Source organism: Suncus etruscus, chromosome 7 (assembly GCF_024139225.1).
Source record: "Suncus etruscus isolate mSunEtr1 chromosome 7, mSunEtr1.pri.cur, whole genome shotgun sequence".
In the NCBI taxonomy this organism is placed as follows: Eukaryota; Metazoa; Chordata; class Mammalia; order Eulipotyphla; family Soricidae; genus Suncus; species Suncus etruscus.
The window spans coordinates 55110938-55131446 of NC_064854.1; the positions used below are offsets into that span (position 1 = coordinate 55110938).

Here is a 20509-nt window from a genome sequence, read left to right on the forward strand (position 1 = left end):
TGGGATCAGTCCTTTAAGGTTTGGGGGACTATATGTTCCAGGGATCAAACAGATCCACTGCGTGCAAGGCAAGTGTCCTACCCACTATATCTCCAGTCCCTCACTGTTTTAAATATATGCTAACTGCCCCCTTGGTCAAAGAATTTCCCTAATTCTTATAAGTTTTCAAGCAATTCTGTAGCATTTCTGCAATGACATTATATCTTCACTTTATCTTTAACCCTTAATAACTGGTATTTCTCATAAGGAAAAAAATTAATAACAGAAAAAGGAGTGTCTCATGCTCATTTGTGGGCTGAGCAAGATAGGTATTTATGACCTTTCTGTTCAGTTATCAAATGTTCCTCCAGCTCCTTCTTGGGTGTTTTTGGTGGGACTAAGTCTTTGTCCCAGGCTGCCAGGGCCTGCTTCTCCATCTGCCGAATTTCTGCTTCCTCTGCGTCCAGGCGCCGCTTCCATTCAAGCAGCTCCTCGGCATGTTGGCGCCGCTGCATCAGCTTCTTCTCACGCTTGGTCAAATATCTAGGAGCACAGGGCAAGCAAGGGTAAGCTTCCCAGCTTCACATAGACACCTCTCAGGTGTCTTCATGCCCAGTCCCTTGCAGCCAGATCAGGGAGAAGGGGACTTGACACCAGTCCTGTCTGAAAAGACTTCCAGATGTCAGGAGCTGTGCCAAATCAACTCACTGAAACATGCGAGCACTTATGCTTTCTTTGGTAAGAGTTACAAAGGACAAACAGTGGAGCATTAGGAAATAGCTCAAGTAGCATCATCCTAGCTGGTAACACTGCTTCCCTTTCTTTTTTTCCTATAGGTGAGTATCCTTCACAACTCAAGATATAAGGAATTTATTCTGAGGGTTCACAGGAGGAATACTACACAACCCCTGCACAACAAAGACCAAAATAACAAAGCAAACTCCCCAAGCTCCCAAACAAGCAAGCAAACAAACAACAAAAAAAAAAACAAACCATGTGCAAGTCCCCTTTCAACTCTCATTTTTTAATTCAGTATGGTTTGGCTTCGAGTACAGGGAATATGGTTGGCATGTACCCAAAGAATCAAAGTCACAGACAGAATAGCAAGAGCCCTGCCCAGGCACCTTCTGCTGGGAAACAGGGCAGGCACATCATTTACTGGGTGAAGGAGACATAGGGAAGTTGCCAATACACTCACTGAACCAAATTTCTGAAATCAGCCTGATATCTTTTGGATTCAAAGGATGAAAAAAATTACTGATTTCAGAAAAGTGATTTGAGTAGTTAAAAGGCATGTTAAACTCTTCCCAAAGCAAATGTCACAGTTAAATAAATGAAAGGCAGGCAGGTGCCTACTGGTGTTACGTGTGTAGTGAGCCCTCGTCAATAAAAATGCATTCAAGCATCCAGCAAACGCCAAAAACCGTACAAGAACGGTCATTTCTTCGACAACAAGCATGTCAAATTAATCATAAAAATGAAAAGGTTTAAAAATATAAAACCACACTATGGACATTTGACAAGAGGCCTCCAAGCTTTAAGAAAAAAAGGAAAAGAAAAAAGGCAAACCAACAACAACAAAAAAAGAACAGAGCATGCTCTATCAAAGAGTGCACAGAAAAGGTGCAGTTACCTGACCAACTGGTTGTAGATATACAGCTGGAATTTGGGATGAAGGTTGGGAAAACAAACACTGAGAGAGGCCCAGTGATGAGACGTAAAGACAGAGAAGAAGTAGTGAACAGGAGAGCAGTGTCTACAAAATAAGGAGGGAGATTTGTAAAACCAAGAGATCGGGAGGCGGAGAGAAGGAGGAAGGGAGAGGCTGAGAGAGGGGCCAGGCATGACCCCCAGGTTTCCTGCAGAGAATCATTGGGGAACCTCCACCAGAACCGGGGTCACACACTGGTATAGATCTCCCCTCACCCGCTGTCCTGAATCAACACACTTTTTTCTCAGACTGGGCTCCCCAGTCCACCAGGTCAGGGAGCTCACTGGTCTGTGAGCATAGGTGACAGCGACACAGTAGTGTATGCTATTGGCGTGAAAAGGACAGTCTGATTCCACATGCCCTGCCCATGGTCACCCTATTCTACCCACACCACATCTGATCTTCTAAGCTGGAAATTAAGGAAAAGGCACAACCCTGGCCTTACCATGGTGCTCTATTGTGAAAAGAACAAAATTTACAAAAACACCTTTGAGCAAAATGTGGTGTTGTTCTCTACACCATCAAACTCACTGCTCGTCTTTGTAGCCAATAATAGTCTTCACTTGAATCAGTAATGCTGAACTGCAATAGCCATGCTCCTATCAGGATACACAATTAACCATTGGCTAAGGTAGTCCCACAAAATACCTGCCAGTTAAATAAATAAATTTAAAAAAATCTTGCTGTGTTCAACTCTATCATTAAGTTGGTAAGAAACAAATTTCATATAAAACTTGAAAGGAAACAACCTGACCACTTTCTCTTCTATTTAAGAAGTAAACAAATTACTATCTACATGAAAGGATAAGTAAGTCAGTCTGGTGATGGCTTGGAAAGGCTAATTCTCTTTGACAGAGCATGCTCCTGCCTCATGCACACAACACTTACTCCTAGGTAAAGGCAACATCTTTGATTGCCTTGGAAGGGCAAGGAATAGCATCAGTGTGTCACAGAGCAAGAAAACCTAGGGATAAATTCAGCAGCCCATTTGGATTTCTAAAAGTCAGAATCCTTGTCCTTCATGTGTATCCTTAGGGAACAAAGCCAGTTTTCCAGTCCCCCCACACATAATGAGTTCACATTCCCTTCAGCTCCTTATTCACACATACACACTTACATGCACACTTATCTCTAAATTGCCTTTATTTTCTGCCCCAAAGTTTTAAAGGGAAAACAATCTTGTCAAATTTTAAGACATTGCAAATCTTCCTTGCCATTCCTTCTGAGTGAAGAATACATTGATTTTTTATGCCAAGCATCAAAAACACAAAAAACAAATGCATTTAGTAAAAACTTCAGATCTATTCCAAACACTCAAACATCACCCACCCTCGTAAAAGTAGAACTGTTGAGTACATGAATGACCTGGTGCAAGGTGCGAAAAAAAAAAAATAAAACTAAACTAAACATTGGAAAATGTAAAATAAACTGTAAGAAGATATGATTTAAAGATTCTGTTTGGTCCAATATAGAGGACAATAATTTTTTCTATCAGAATAAGAACAGATCCTTTATTTTTCATTTATAAAGATCAAGAGTATGAGGCCAGAGAGATAGCACAGTGGCGTTTGCCTTGCAAGCAGCCAATCCAGGACCAAAGGTGGTTGGTTCGAATCCTGGTGTCCCATATGGTCCCCCATGCCTCTGAGCCAGGAGTCAACCCCTGAGCACCGCCGGGTGTGGCCCAAAAACCAAAAAAAAAAAAAAAAAAAAAAAAAAAAAGATCAAGAGTATTCAAAAGCTGTTGCTTGGGATACAGTGGAGAGGACACTGCATGCAGCTGACTCAGGATTAATCTCCCAGCACCACATATGGTCCCTGAGCCCTCCAGGCATGATCCCTGAGTGTAGGGCCAAGCAATAGCCGTGATTACTATCAGGTGTGGGCCCCAAACAAGACAAAAAGCTGTAGATTTGGGGGTGGGTCGTATCTTTGGAACACTGATAGAGAGAAGTGGGCATGTGAGAAAGAGCAGAATGATGGATGCATGAAACTACCATGAACAATCTCTGAAACATGGCACTTCAATAAAAATGGGAGGGAAAAAAGGAGGCTAGAACAGCAAAACGAACTAGAAATAAAAGCAAATGAAATATAAAAGTCTAAGAACATTTTCAAGTTAAAATTTCTTTGCAGGGGGGTTGAAGAAATAGTACAGCCAATAGGACATTTGTTTTGCAACACTAACCTGGGTTTCAATCCCAGGCACCCCATAGTGTTCCCCTAGCATCACCAGGAGTAATTTGAGCACTGCCAGGTAGGACCCAAAAACAAACAAAAAAAATACACTTCTTTCTAGAAGCAGCCTGTTTCTTTTTTTTTTTTTTTTTTTTTTGTGGTTTTTGGGTCACACCTGGCAGTGCTCAGGGGTTATTCCTGGCTCCAGGCTCAGAAATTGCTCCTGGCAGGCACGGGGGGACCATATGGGACACCGGGATTCGAACGGATGACCTCCTGCATGAAAGGCAAACGCTTTACCCCCATGCTATCTCTCCGGCCCCACTGTTTCTTATTTAATATATATATATAATTCTAGAAATAAATCAATTTAAAAGACTAAAAGAATATGAAAATAAAAGGAGAGTCAACAATCTTTCTAGATACTGGGTAAAAAAAAAATCTATAAATCATGGAGACAAAAAAATGTCTGATAGAAAAGACTACAAATACTCAGAACGGTGTCAAGGCACCTGCAGTAAGGTTTCTAATCAGACCGAAAATACTAACAATGTGTAATAGTTTTCCACTCTCAGGGAAATCAGTGTGGGGTCCCACAATGTGTCAACTGAAAGAAAGGCAATTTAGGGGCTGCAGAGATAGTGCAGGGGTAGGGCATTTGCTTTGCCTCGAGGCTGACCCAGGACAAATCTGGGTTCAATTCCTGGCGTCCCAAGTGGTCCCCCAAAGCCAGGAGCCATTTCTGAGTGCGTAGCCAGGAGTAAGCCCTGAGCATCACTGGTGTGGCCAAAAACAAAAAACAGAAAAGAAAAAAAAAGGGAAATTTACTTGCTTCTTTCTATAATGCACACCTGAAACTTATGTCATGCTATACTGGAATGCTACTTCAAGTAAAAGAAGTATTAGGGTGCTGGGGACATAGCACAGGGTGCAGGCCATTTGTCTTGAATGTGGCCGACCTGGGTTTGATCTGGGGCATCCATATGGTCCCGCACACCTGCCAAGAGTAAGGCTCGGGGGACCATATGGGATGCCAGGAATTAAATTCGGGTCCATCAGGGTTGGCTGTTTGCAAGGCAAACACCTAACTGCTGTGCTATCTCTCCAGCTCCTGCCAGGAATAATTTCTAAGTGCAGAGGCAAGAGTAACTCCTAAGCAATGCTGCTGGGTGTGGCCCCAAAACAATAAATAAATAAAAGTATTAAAATAAAAAATAGGGACCAGAGTGATAACACAGTCCTGCACACTACCACCCCAGGATGGGCTAGAATTCAATCCCCAGGATCCCAGATGGCTCCCTAAGCCTGCCAGGATCAATTTCTTTTCTTCTTTTTTTTGGGGGGGAGGGGGGAGGGGGTCACACCCAGCGGTGCTTCGGGGTTACTCCTGGCTCTGCGCTCAGAAATCGCTCCTGGCAGGCACAGGACCATAAGGGATGCCGGGCACATTCTGGGTCAGCTGCGTGCAAGACAAATGCCCTACCTCTGTGCTATCTCTCCAGCCCCAGCCTGCCAGGATCGATTTCTGAGTGCAGAGCCAGAAGTAACCCCTGAGGCCGGAGTAATAGCATAGTGGTGGGACATTTGCCTTGCATATGACAAATCCAGGATGGACCTCAGTTCTATTCCTGGCATCCCATATGCTCCTCCGTGCCTGCCAGGAGTAATTTCTGAGCGTAGAGCCAGAAATAACACCTGAGCGCCGCCAGGTGTGACAAAAAAAAAAAATCAACAAAAAACAACAAAAAAAAAAACCTCACAATTTCATATCCTGACACTGTGGCCTGTAGCTTCTTGCTTTATTAAAAATGTTTCCCATTGAGATGTAGAGATAACACAGTGGGTTGGGTTGGGTAGGGTAGGGTAGGGTAGGGTAGGGTAGGGTAGGGTAGGGTAGGGTAGGGTAGGGTAGTGTAGGGTATTTGCTAACCCAGATTCGATCCCTAGCATCCCATATGGTTTCCTGAGCACTGCTAGGAGTGATACATATTATTTTTTGCTATCTCTTCGGCCCCAGGAGTGAGTTCTGAGCGAACAGCTACGTACAGCAACCTTTGAGTGCTACCAGGTGTGGCCCAACCCCCTAAAAAAGTTTTCTGGGACCGGAGAGATAGCATGGAGGTAAGGCGTTTGCCTTTCATGCAAAAGGTCATTGGTTCGAATCCCGGCATCCCATATGGTCCCGCAAGCCTGCCAGGAGCAATTTCTGAGCCTGGAGCCAGGAGTAACCCCTGAGCGCTGCCGGGTGTGACCCAAAAACAAAACAAACAAACAAAAAAAAAGTTTTCCATTTACAGGATGAGTTGCTACTGAGATCCCTAAGGCCTCAATGCCACTTATGAGAAAGAGATCTGGGGTCAGAGAGATAGTACAGCAGTAGGGCATTTGCCGACTGGGAGGGACAATTTCTGAGTGCAGAACCAGGAATGACCCCTGAGCACTGCTGGGTATGGTCCCAAAGCCAATCAATCAATCAATCAATCAAATAAAAAAAGTTTAAAAAAAAAAGAAGAGAAAGATCTGAGACTGACAGAAGGTAAATACAAAAAAATCACTCCCTGGTCCTGCTTCTGAGAATCTCACTGATTTGAATTTTGTTTTGCAATCACACAGGGTGACTCCTGGCAGTGAATTCTTTGAGGATGGAACCCAGGTGGGCCTTGTGAAAAAGACAGTGCCCTCCCTACCCTACTATACTAGGGCCCTGTTTCTGAGAATTTTAAAGCTTTCCCAAATCTGAAACAATGAACCAATCTCAGAAATAATGATTATCTGTTTCTTCTACAGATATGATAAAATGATTAGAATATTATTCAGAGACTGCAATGATGTGCTTAACTGATCAAAATGAAAAGATTTACCAAAGAAGAGCTTAACCCTGGGATTTTTCCTCTAGTGTTTACCAAAAACATTCCAAGCAGATGGGAAATGACCAATTAATCAATTATGAGCTGTGAGGGGCAGGCTGGTGGAATTCAAAAATCCACAAAGCAAATGAGAACGTCACAAAGATCACTGAAAGTTTCGAGTAGATCTATTCCTAGCAGTTTCTATTTCAGAAAGCCCTGACTAGCTTGCGAAGATCACACAGATCCAGCAGTTTCACGATAGTAAAGATTTGACTGGCCCAAAATGGAGACAGGCAGGAGTTCCCCAATGGTGCGGGGTGGGGAGGTTCTGACAGCTACCTCCAGTGTGAGTAAAGTAGGTCTGATGGGGACATTGGGATCACTGGCCACTGGACTAGGCTCTGAAGTGTCCTGGCACTGATTATTTGTTCAGTGGTCCAGCAAATATCTCTTGGTGGAGGGTACTGGTTCATTTCCCTACCACTGTCACCTGCCTTCCAGATGAAAGAATCCTTAGAAAATAAAGCTTCTAGGATGTGAGGGCGATCTGGTTGCGACATCTGTCACCCCATTGATCGCCAGGGTTGATTAGGCTGATCTGGCTGGCTAGGCGGGTGTCCCCTTTCTCCCTCACCACTCCATGTGCATCCCTCCCGAAGCTGCACCTTCCCCGAATAGAGACGAACCGTTCTTCAGTAGAAGGTGTAAGAGTAGCTGCGCTCCCCTGCTAGAACCTCCAAACAAGCTCTCAAGAAAATAAAGCTTATAAACAGAAATAGTTGGCTGACAAAATGTTCAAAATCCTAAGAAAAGCTCAGGTTTTCTAGCTTTAGCCAGGTGGCTCAAACTGACTCACAGGGTAAGTTTCCTTTGAAAGCATTGAAAGTTTCATAAAACAAAAGAAAATACTGTGTGGGAACTATATGAGACTATTATCATTTTCAAGACACAAACCAAACTATTAAAAACAAGAAAATCGGGGCCGGGCGGTGGCGCTCGAGGTAAGGTGCCTGCCTTACCTGCGCTAGCCTAGGAGACGGACCTCGGTTCGATCCCCCGGCGCCCCATATGGTCCCCCAAGCCAGGAGCGACTTCTGAGCGCATAGCCAGGAGTAACCCCTGAGCATCACCGGGTGTGGCCCAAAAACCAAAAAAAAAAAAAAAAAAAAAACAAGAAAATCTCTTCTATAAATAAAATATACATCTTTAAAATAAAAAAATTTTAAATATGTAATTTTAAAAAATATCTATAAAACTGACTTTTAGGTTAATATAGTCTTGAACCCATTCAATATTTCTTTGACACAGACATACATTATAGTGATTATTGGCTGCTATTATAACAGGGGTATTTACAAACAAGTCATTACTTTTCGTCCATGCGGCTCCTCATTTTCTTAAGCTTCTGCATGATGCTGCTGGTCTCGCTGCTGGAGATGGAGATGGGGGACGGGCTTCGGGTTTCCAGATATGTGGGCCCTGGGCTGGCAGCTCTGTCACCTCGACCTTCATCATCGCTAGGAGATTCCTGCAGAGATGGGATCTAGTGTTAGCATTTTCCTTAGATTTCAGAACTCAGTCACTGGTTTATGCTTCCATCACTCTAAAATGAGTGAAAATGTCTAGTCCTTTAACAAATGTATGGATGCTGGTATAAACCACCAGGTGCTCACACCTGGATGTGGTAGATCAACACATTAACACCGGCATCAGCTTGTTAAATATAATCACTTCTTGTCACCTGTTTTACAAATAATGTTTGGAGAGTAAAATATTCAAGAATCTAATATATAAAAAAGCCTCTAACTTTTATCTACAGGTTTGGTTTTTTGGATCATGCCTAGCAATACTCAGGAACTCCTTCCTAAGTGCTCAGGAATTACTCAGTGGACCATATGGGATTCCAAGAATGGAACTCAAGTCATCCACAAGCAAAACAATTGCCCTCCCCTCTTGTGGGAATAACCGGTCGTCATTCTACATAGGCTAATTCTTCTTTGCTGGTGATTATTACTATTTGGATTTAAGTACCTTTTGGATTGGTCCCTTACCCTACCGGTCTCCACCCCAGGCTGTGGTCTTTTGCTTCCCAATAAAGATCCAAGGTATCAGGGAGAAAATGCTTTCAGTTTCAGTTTTCCACCACTGAGCTATCTGCCTGATGGCCTTAGTGTTAGGAGCAGAAAGCTTGTGGTGGAATTTTCCTGAACCTGTACCATTCCCATAGACTTTGTGTGGATTATTTCCTGTGTCAGTGTTTGCTCCCAGAACCACGTCTCCCCAAGCCCTCGGGATTGGGCCATGAGACTTCTGCTTCCCTATGTACTATGTACATAGTACATATGTACTATGGCTATGACTAGAAGTAGCTTCTTATTTTTTAAGTGAAACTATACAAAAGAAAGACAGTCTTCAAATACTATAGAAAACACACCTACACATACACAAAGCATGAAGGCATTAGATACTTCCTTTAAATATTTCCCAGGGAAAACAGTGTTCCACCAGTTAAAAAGCACATGATGATTACGAGTTTAAACTGGTATTTTTTTTCTTGTCTTGGCTAGGGCCGTGCTCTAGGCTTCCTCCCGACTCTCGACTCAGGGACAACTAAGGCCAGGTGTGCCCAAGCCCAGGTCTACCCACAAGGGTAAAGCAAACTGGAAAAGGTACTGACAAGCTAACAGGAAGTGAAATCAAACTCAGGACAGTATTACAGAGTTTACCAATTTGCTGTCCCCCGCGGACTTCAACTTCTCTTGTAATTTCACAGTAGTCTGACGAATCCTCTCAATCTCTTCCTGTTGCCTCAGGAGCAGCTGCCTTTCCTTCCGAGCTGCCTTGCTGGCTTCCTGCAGACGCTTGATTTCTGCCTGAGGTTTTAAGGAGTTAGGAGACGGATGATATTGAAAGGAGAAAAGGTTGGGGCCGGCGAGGTGGCGCTAGAGGTAAGGTGTCTGCCTTGCAAGTGCTAGCCAAGGAAGGACCGTGGTTCGATCCCCCTACGTCCCATATGGTCCCCCCACACCAGGGGCAATTTCTGAGCACTTAGCCAGGAGTAGCCCCGGAGCATCAAATGGGTATGGCCCGAAAAACCAAAAAAAAAAAAAAAAAGGAGAAAAGGCCAAAGTAATATTAGGGGTGGGGGTGGGAAAAAGACTATCAAATCACATATATAGGGGCCAGAAAGATAGCACAGCGGTAGGGCGTTTGCCTTGCATACAGCCGACCAGGACCAGGACCCAGGTTCAAATCCCGGCATCCCATATGGTCTCCTGAGCCTGCCAGGAGCAATTTCTGAGCACAGAGCCAGGAGTAACCCCTAAGCACTGATGGGTGTGACTCCCAAAACAAACAAACCAAAAAAATAACAAAAAAAAAATCACATATATAAATGTGTGTAGAGTCATATTAAGTTCATCTTTTTAAAATAATTAACAGGCACTCATTTCCAAATTAACCCTTCTACAAGTATTTTACTTTGTAAAATTGCTTTTTTCCCAACTATTTATTTATTGATTGATTGATTGATTAGTTTCTGGGCCACACTCAATGGAGCTCAGGGGCCACTCTGGCTCTGCACTCAGAAATCGTCGCTGGGGCCGGCAAGGTGGTGCTAGAGGTAAGGTGTCTGCCTTGCAAGCGCTAGCCAAGGAAGGACCATGGTTCGATCCCCTGGAGTCCCATATGGTCCCCCAAGCCAGGGGCAATTTCTGAGCCCTTAGCCAGGAGTAACCCCTGAGCAAACGGGTGTGGCCCAAAAAACCAAAACACAAAACCAAAAAAAGAAATCGTCACTGACGGCCTGGGGAACCATATGGGACGTTAGGAATTGAACCGGGTTCCTCCAGGGTCGGCTGCATGCAAGGCAAATGCCCCACTGCTGTGCTATCTCACTGGCCCCTGTAAAATTGCTTTTTATATGTCAGGGATGCAGGTTAGTGAAAGCTGCTTTGCCTTGTATGTGTGAGGAATCACAAAACATTAATAAAACATGCACTTCAAAAGGGCTGTTCTTTTACAGGTTATGTGAAGGCAGAAGATTTGAGTGGATAGTATTTAAATTAGCAGTAACATACAATCCTAAACTAGGAGAAATACCACGCTTTGTCATTACACTGTAATTAAAAAATTATTTGTGCATATACAATTGCAACGTACTAACACCATTCCATCTAAGACAGTAAAAAGGAAAAGAGACAAAACAAAATGACAGATGGTGCCATCTAAGCTGCCTTCTAAGATGTTCTGAGAGGAATATTCCTCCTAACATACCTTTTCTTGCTGCAGCTTTAAGAGCAAGCCCCGCTGCTTCTTCCGAAGCGGAGGCATCTTGTCATCTTCTCCTTTGTCTCGGAGATGTCTGAAAATATTTCCCACGGAGACAAAGATAAGATTATATTTCTATCCCAATGTCAGAGAATACATTACTGAAAAATTTGTTTTGGTTTGGTTTTTTGGGGCATGCGTAATGGCACTCAAGGATTACTCATGGCTCTGTTCTCAGAAATTACTCCTGGCAGGCTTAGGGGACCATATGGAATGCCAGGGATCGAACCCAGGTTGACCACATGCAAGGAAAATGTACTATTTGCTCTGGCCCCTACTGAAAAGTTCTTAACGAAGAAAACACTTTCCGGGGCCAGAGAGATAGCAGGGAAGTAAGGTGTTTGCCTTTCATGCAGGAGGTCATCGGTTCAAATCCCAGCGTCCCATATGGTCCCCCTGCCTGCCAGGAGCAATTTCTGAGCCTGGAGCCAGGAATAACCCAACCCCTGAGCACTGCTGGGTGTGACCCAAAAACCACAAAAAAAGAAAAAAAATACCCATTTTCCAATGTGGAAAACAGCAGATGCATACAAACATCCCTAAGGTTAATACCTGAAATATCTGTACTCAAGACTTTTAAATTTTTCCCGTCTGTGACCCTAGAGGCATGTATATATCAAGCATTTCCCGATAATAAAATAATAGAAAATGCATTTTTTTTGTTTTTGTTTTTGGGTCACACCCAGCAGCACTCAGGGGCCATTCCTAGCTTTATGCTCAGAAATTGCCCCCGGCAGGCTAGGGGGACCATATGGGATGCCAGGATTCGAACCACTGTCCTTCGAGTGCAAGGCAAAAACCTTACCTCCATGCTATCTCTCCAGCCCCTAGAAAATGCATTTCTAAATAAAGTTTTTTTAATTTTTTTTTTTTGTTTTGCTTTCGGTGCCACACATAGTGGCACTCAGGGTTTTCTCCTGGCTCTGCATTCAGAAATTGTTCCCGCTGAGCTTGGGGGACCATATAGGATGCTGGGAATCAAACCGGGGCCCAGACTGTGTGGGTCGCATGCAAGGCAAAGGTCCTACCACTATACTATTGCTCTGGCCCCTACATTTATTTTTTTTAAAAGCAGTTTATTCATTTATTTATTAATTGGGGTTTATTTTGGTTTTTAGGTCACACCCGGCAGCACTCAGGGGTTACTCCTGGCTCTGTGCTCAGAAATCACCCCTGGCAGGCACAGAGGACCATATGGGATGCAGGGATTCGAACCACCATTTGTCCTAGGTTGGCTGCACACAAGGCAAACACCCTACCGCTGTGTTATCTCTCCAGCCCTTGATTGACTGGTTTTTGGGCCACACCCAACAATAATCAGGGGATACTCCTGGCTCTGCATTCAGAAATCACTCCTGGCAGGCTTGGGTGACGATGTGGGATGCTGGGAATCTGTCCCGGGTCAACTACATGCAAGGTAATTACTGCTGTGCTATCTTTCTGGCCCCTAATAAACTTTTTTTTTTGGGGGGGGGGGTCCACACCCAGCAGTGCTCAGGGGTTATTCCTGGCTCTGAGCTCAGAAATCATTCCTGGCATGCACAGGAGACCATATGGAATACCAGGATTTGAACTATGGTCCATCCTGGATTGGCTGCTTGCAAGGCAAACACCCTACAGCTGTGTTATCTCTCCGGCACCTAAATAAGGTTTTAAAAAGTTACTTGACATGGGGCCGGAGGGATAGCACAGTGGTAGGGCTTTTGCCTTGCATGCAGCCAATCCAGGACAGACTGTTGTTCGAATCCTGGCTTGCCATGTGGTCCCCCAAGCCAGGGGCGATTTCTGAGTACAGAGCCAGGAGTAACCTCTGAGTGCCACTGCTGGACATGACTCCAAAACCAAAACAAAATAAAAGTTACTTGACATAATCACAGTTTATGAGGCAGGGTTCTAGAATAGAAACAGGGACACCTTTTTCTGCAAGCATAGTAATGTGGTATTTCTAGCATTCCTGGGACACAGGCAATGACATGGGGCACATGTGTGGGTTAACAATATGGACCAGGATCAGAACACATTTCCCATGGCCAGTGGCCCCAACAATCCCCATGCCACTCTACTCTGGGTGCTTTAAAGACAAAATAATTTTGAGAGATTTATAATAATAATAATAAAGAAATTAAGTATAAAAAATTAATATAAAAGTTAAAGAAGATGAGTTATAGGACTGGAGCAATAAAGTGGGGAGGACATTTGCCTTGGATGTGACAGGCCCAGGTTCCATCCCTGGCATCCCATAGGGTCCCCGAACATTGCCAGGAAAGATCCCTTAGTGCAGGACAAACAAAAAAAGAGTATGAGTCAAACAACCAAAGAGATATAAAAAAAACAGTCTGGGTAGAAGTTCTCACAAGCATAGAGTAGAGTAGGGTTCCTACTTCTAGCTAGAGAAATTGGAATGATATGGACAATATCACAGCACAGCAGGGAGGATGTTTTCCTTGCCCATGGTTGACCCAGATTCAGCACCCACCTGGTAATTAATTCCTAAACACATAGCCAGAAATAAACCTGACCACTGCCAGGGTGGTACAAAACCCCAAAAATAAACATAAATTTTTTATAAAAGGAAAAAAAAAAAAGAAAGAAAAAAGAATAAAAAAACAAGGACCAGAGAGATAGCATGGAGGTAAGGCATTTGTCTTGCATGCAGAAGGACAGTGGTCAGAATCCCGCATCCCATATGGTCTCCTGAGTCAGCCAGGAGTGATTTCTGAGTGTAGAGCTAGGAGTTACCCCTGAGTGCTGCCGGATGTGACCCAAAAACAAAAACAAAAGGAATAAAAAAACATAAAACATAAAAGAAAAAAACTGGATTGATAGAAACAAATTAGAACAAGAAACTAAGCATTCTTCAAAGTCAAGCTAAAATATGTCTATGATATATGCTGAGTAAATACCTTGCGTTAAAAAAAAGATTAAGCAAGCATTTTCTTTTCCAGAAAGAAGCAAAGAAGAAACCAAAGTAGCAAAGAAGAAATCCATGCTTGCAGGGGCTGGAGAGATAGCATGGAGGTAAGGTGTTTGCCTTGCATGCAGGACGCCAGGTGTGACCCAAAAACCAAAAAAAAAAAAGAAAAAGGAAAAGAAAAGAAAGGAAACCCACGCCTGCAGGAAAAACTCACTTTTTCTGATGTTCTAGCCAAGCCAGCTCAGCCTTTGTTTTTTCCTTCAAGGCCTTCTCTCGAAGCCGCAGGAGTGAAGACTGGTGAGCCGCCCTCATCTCTTCTTCTTTCATGTACTGTCGGACCATCTCCATAGTAAATTTAGAAAAGCTGTCTTGTCCCCCTGAGAAGGGCATGCTCAGCTCCTAAATGAAGAGAAACAGTTCTGATTCAACATACCCAGGTCTTTTTTTTTTTTTTTTTTTTTTTTTTTGGTTTTTGGGTCACACCCGGCAGTGCTCCAGGGTTACTCCTGGCTCTATGCTCAGAAATTGCTCCTGGCAGGCTCAGGGGACCATATGGGATGCCGGGATTTGAACCACCATCCTTCTACATGGAAGGCAAACATAGGGGCGATTTCTGAATACAGAGCCACGAATAACCTCTGAGTGCCACTGCTGGACCTGACTTCAAAACCAAAACATGCTATCTCCATGCTATCTCGCCAGGTCTTTCATCGACTTAATAACCTCACCAAAAAATGTAGTTGTGAAAATCAATCTTATCTGGGCACGAGTGATGGCAGGACAGCAGGGAGGGTATGTGCCTCGCATGTGGCTGACCTGGACTGAATCCCAGTCATCTCCTATGGTGCCCAGAGCAGTACTAGGAGTGATCCCTAAGCACAGATCAAGATCCCTGATACTAGTGTAATAGTTTAAATTGTACTGGTAGGTGAATGCCATTCCTTCTCACATTCCTGCCTTGAAGAACATGATTGGCAACCTTTAAAAAATATATATTTTGGAGACCAAAACAATAACACAGCTAGAGATAAGGTGTCTGCCTTGCAAGCGCTAGCCAAAGAAGGACCACGGTTCGCTCCCCCAGAGTCCCATATGGTGCTAGAGATAAGGTGTCTGCCTTCCAAGCGCTAGCCAAAGAAGGACCACGGTTCGCTCCCCCGGAGTTCCATATGGTCCCCCCAAGCCAGGGGCAATTTCTGAGCACTTAGCCAGGAGTAAACAGGTGTGGCCCAAAAAACAAAAACAAAAACAAACAAAAAAACAAGAAAAGATCCCTGATACTGTCAAGAGTGACCCCCAGGGCCGGAGAGATAGCATGGAGGTAAGGCGTTTTGCCTTTCATGCAGGAGGTCATCGGTTTGAATCCTAGCGTTCCATATGGTCCCTCTGCCTGCCAGGAGCAATTTCTGAGCCTGGAGCCAGGAATAACCCAACCCCTGAGCACTGCCGGGTGTGATCCAAAAAACCACAAAAAAAAAAAAAAAGAGTGACCCCAAAAATAAAAATAAATCTTTACAAAAAAGCTGCCAAAGGGGTGTGGGAGAGATAGAAGAAAAGTGTCTACCATAGAGGCAGAAGAGGGAGTGGGGATGGTGACAGGAGGGAAACAGGTAAAATTGGTAATTAGAAATGAGCACTGATGCAGGGATGGATGTTAGAGCACTGTATGACTGAAAATCAACTAGCAACAACTTTTAAACTCGGTATCTCACAGTAATTTTTTATTTCGTTTTTATTTTTGGGCCACACCCGGCAGTGCTCAGGGATTATTCCTGACTGTGCGCTCAGAAATCACTCCTGGCAGGCACGGGAGAACCATATGGTATGCCAGGATTCGAACAAACACAGGTCCTTGTCAGCTGCTTGCAAGGCAAATGCCCTATCATCTCTCCAGCCCCATTTTTTTTTGTTTGTTTGTTTTTGGTTTTTGGTAACACCTGGCAGCGTTCAGGGGTTACTCCTGGCCCTGTGCTCAGAAATCAGCCCTGGCAGGCTTGGGGAACCATATGGGATGCCGAGATTTGAACCACCATCCATCCTGGGCCAGCTGCATGCAAGGCAAATGTCCTACTGCTGTGCTATCTCTCCAGCCCCTAACAATGATTTAATTTAAAAAATATATATTATATATATGTATAATATATTTTTTTTTTCTAAGGGCCACATCAGGTAGCACTCAGGGGTTAATCCTTTCTCTGTGCTCAGAAATTGCTCCTGGCAGGCTTGGGGGAACCATATGGGATCCCAGAGATCAAACCCAGGTCTGTCACGGGTCAGCCACATGCAATGGTAAACACCCTACGGTTGTGCTATCACTCCAGTCCCCCAACCAGCAGCGCTCAGGGGTTATTCCTGGCTCTGTGCTCAGAAATCACTCCTGATTGTGTTCAGGGGACCATAGAGGATGTTAGGGATCGAACCCGGGTCTGTCCTGGGTCAGCAGCTTGCAAGGCAAATGCCCTATTGCTGTGTTATTGTTTCAGTCTCCAAAATATATATTTTTTAAAGGTTGCCAATCATGTTCTTCAAGGCAGGAATGTGAGAAAGAATGGCATTCACCTACCAGTACAATTTAAACTATTACACTAGACTGGGTGCCATCACAGGGGTATAAAGCAAAGCAAACTTAGTCTTTGTTATCCCAAAAGCTTACCATTTATTTATTTATTTTGATTTTGGGGCCACACCTAGTCGTACTCAGAGATTACTCCTGGCTCTGCACTTAGGGATATTTTTGTTGTTGTTGTTTATTTTGGGGCCACACCCAGTGGTGCTGAGGTGTTACTTCTGGTTCTGTGCTCAGAGATCATTCCTAGCACCATATGCTAAATACTGAACCTGGATTCCCTGCATGCAAAGTGCCTTATCTGCTGTCCTATCATTCTGGCTCAAGGCTTACAATTTAATAAAAGGCAACTGTTATTTTATTATTACTACTGTTTGGGGGGGGCCACACTTGGGAATGCTCAGGAGCTATTCCTGGCTGTACACTCAAGAATCACATCTGGTGGGGCTTGGGGAACCATATCAGATGATGGAAATCAAGCCCAGCTTGGCCACATGCAAGCCAAGTGCCTACATGCTGTACTATTGCTTAATCTTCATAAAATGGAATAAAGTGTTAATGAGTAAAGCAAGTTAGAAAATAACCAAAGTAACATCAGCTTGCTCCTAAAGGAGCTTTATATATCATTTCACATATCATTCCAGGCCAACTGCCCTCTTTGCAAGGAAGCAAAATCAAATTTTACAGAAACACACACATACTCTAAAGTTGTTATCTTGGGGAAATCAATCTGGGAGACAACAAATGATATGAAATAAATGATGTCTCAATGTCTCCAGAGGCTGGCTGGGCCAGGGCATTGGCAGAGGCCCAGTTTTAGCCACCACATCACCCTGATGAGGAAGCAACCGGCTGTGTGTGGCCCTGCGCAGGTGCAGACAGTCCCACACCTTGGAAGAAGCTGGGGTGGTCTTTTCTGGGGAAGTGTCTTCATCCGAGTCATCATGCTGGCCTCGCTTTCTCTCCATGTTAAACCGGCGGTGACTCTCAGACGGTAATAAAGACCGAAACGATTTTTCTTCAATTTCATCTTCTGTCATGGACTCATCAAATTTCAGGGAATACTCTGTGGCGATCGAAGTTGAATCTAAAAGATCAGGATAGAAGTAGATTTTGTCATTTTTTTTTGTAGTTGTCATTATGTAGTTTTTCAGTTCTGTTCTTTATGGGGCAATTTAACAAAAAAAAAACAAACCCTAAAGGTGAGGCCAGCGATAGCACAACAGACAGGGTATTTATTTGCCTTGCATTCAGCTAACCTGGGTTCAATCAGTGGCATTCCATATAGTCTCCCAAACCTGCCAGGAGTAATTTCTGAGTGCAGAGGCAGGAATAACCAGTGCGCACTGCCAGGTGAAACCCCAAAACAAAACAAACAAAAATCCTAAAGCCAATGGGTAGCAATTAATAGGTATGGGATAATAAAGCTGTTTCCATTCTAAAAATACTAAACACACAAGCACAGATACATAAGCATATTGTACTCTGCCATACCATGCTCTCATTAATCAGTTAGAAAATACTAACATCACCATTTAAGAATGGTCATGATCAGATGTTCCACAAATGAGATATAAATGACTTCGAAAAGGTTTAATCTTTTCTTTTTTTTTTTTTTTTTTTTTTTGGTTTTTCGGGCCACACCCATTTGATTTCAGGGGTTGCCCCTGGCTTGGGGGGACCATATGGGACACTGGGGGATCGAACCACAGTCCTTCCTTGGCTAGCGCTTGCAAGGCAGACACCTTATCTCTAGCGCCACCTCACCGGCCCCGAAAAGGTTTAATCTTACTACCAAGCAAAATTAATTTTATAGCCTGTAATTAAAATGAAAACACTTCTAGGCTGGTTCCTACATACCTCTGACAACTCTTTCAGCCTCATACGAATCTTTCTGGAATTGTAAGTTACTCCAGGCTTCTTTTCTTTTTTTTTTTTTTTTTTTTTGTTGTTGTTGTTGTTTTTGGTTTTTGGGTCATACCCAGCCTGGCTCTATGCTCAGAAATCACTCCTGGCAAGCTCGAGGGACCATATGGGATGCCGGGATTCGAACCACCAACCTTCTGCATGAAAGGCAAATGCCTTATCTGCATGCTATCTCTCCGGCCCTGGCTGCTTCTTTTCTATGCTCTGTCCTGCTCCAGGATCATCAACCCTCAAGAGTTATTATAGCAGGTTATTATAGCACCTTTAAAAACCAAAATGTAGGCCCTGGCTGACCTCGTTCTCACTGACGAAATTACTTCTTCACTCTTCCCAGCACAGAGCAAGGTGATAATGTGTGTATATATATGAACCGACATACATACACATGCACACAGACATTTCTGTATACAAACATGGATTCAGACAGATGTTTCTGACTTTTTTTTTTTTTGGTTTTTTGGGCCACACCCGTTTGATGCTCAGGGGTTACTCCTGGCTAAGCGCTCAGAAATCACCCCTGGCTTGGGGGGACCATATGGGACACCGGGGGATCGAACTGCGGTCCTTCCTTGGTTAGCGCTTGCAAGGCAGACACCTTACCTCTAGGGCCACCTCGCTGGCCCGTTTCTGACTCTTAACTCAGTAACTTGCCTCTTCAACACTGGACAAACCAGAACCTCACCAACTGATATCCATTTCCCCAATATCTTCTTAGAGGTGCTATTACTTGTCAGTCTGATTTTATTACGTTATTTATCACCCAAGGTTTGCTAGTACAGCATCTGTTAATGACTGGGGCAGAGTATTGTAGTCCATTTACTGGGCTATAAAAAAATAAAAAGCAGCACTATTTCATTGTTAAAAATACAACAATATGGGGCCAGAGAGATAGCATGGAGGTAAGGCGTTTGCCTTTCATGCAGGAGGTCATCAGTTCGAATCTCGGCATCCCATATGGTCCCCCGTGCCTGCCAGGAGCAATTTCTGAGCATGGAGCCAGGAATAACCCCTGAGCAGTGTCGTGTGTGACCCAAAAAAAAAAAAAAACAAAACAACAATATGGGGGCCGGGCAGTGGCGCTAGAGGTAAGGTGCCTGCCTTGCCTGCGCTGGCCTAGGAAGGACCGAGGTTCGATCCCCCCGGTGTCCCATATGGTCCCCCAAGCCAGGAGCGACTTCTGAGCGCATAGCCAGGAGTAACCCCTGAGCGTCACCGGGTGTGGCCCAAAAAACAAAAACAAAAACAAAAAAAAAAATACAACAATATGGGTTTTCTATGATCACTACCTAACTTGGATAGGATCAAGAAACTCTGCTGCATGAACATTTGTATCCACAAACATGCTCTCCCTGATTATGTTCTTTTTTTTTTTTTTTTTTTTGGTTTTTGGGCCACACCCGGCGGTGCTCAGGGGTTACTCCTGGCTGTCTGATCAGAAACAGCTCCTGGCAGGCACAAGGGACCATAAGGGACACTGGGATTCGAACCAACCACCTTAGTTCCTGGATCGGCTGCTTGCAAGGCAAACAGTGCTGTGCTATCTCTCCGGGCCCTGATTATGTTCTTGGTCCGTGACTCGCCATTATGTAAAACACCGACCTAGGGAACCAGCGAAGGCAGCCATACCATGACATGTATGGTGCCAGTCACACTGCTGTCAACCAGAGTGCCAGGTCCTAAGTACTTGAACTAGCTTAACCACACAGTCTCCCAATACAAATTTCATAAGAGGGAGGGACCTTTGTCATCAGGAAGGGATGGGACGCTGTCACTTCGCAGTGAGTCATCAGCAGCTATTGGAGCCTGATCATCAATGGAACTCTCAGGCTTTTCACCAAGAAGTCTCTGCTCTCCATCCTTCGAAGACAGAACTGACGGGCTCTCCTGATGGCTGCTGCCACTACTACTTCTGCTGACAAAGAACAGAGCAAAGGTTATACATCACAGCAGACTTTGATCCAAATAAGACAGGAAGACACAGAATGTAGTGCAGCATACTGCAAAGAACCTGGAAGAAGTGCAGTGTATGGGGCCGGAGCAGTGGTGCAAGCAGTAGG

At 44.1% G+C, this 20509-nt stretch overlaps 1 protein-coding gene across 1 annotated transcript in view; it reads right to left on the minus strand.

The window, feature by feature from the left end:
• CEP350 (centrosomal protein 350) overlaps window positions 1–20509 on the minus strand; it is a 91685-nt gene that overhangs the window by 23240 nt on the left and 47936 nt on the right. The window contains exons 21-27 of the mRNA XM_049776645.1: window positions 20192–20361; window positions 17417–17613; window positions 14175–14359; window positions 10993–11080; window positions 9444–9590; window positions 8088–8245; window positions 320–522 (exon numbers count right to left, since the gene is read on the minus strand). Of these exons, the coding sequence (XP_049632602.1) occupies window positions 320–522; window positions 8088–8245; window positions 9444–9590; window positions 10993–11080; window positions 14175–14359; window positions 17417–17613; window positions 20192–20361 (1148 nt within the window). The remainder of the gene's footprint in view (window positions 1–319; window positions 523–8087; window positions 8246–9443; window positions 9591–10992; window positions 11081–14174; window positions 14360–17416; window positions 17614–20191; window positions 20362–20509) is intronic.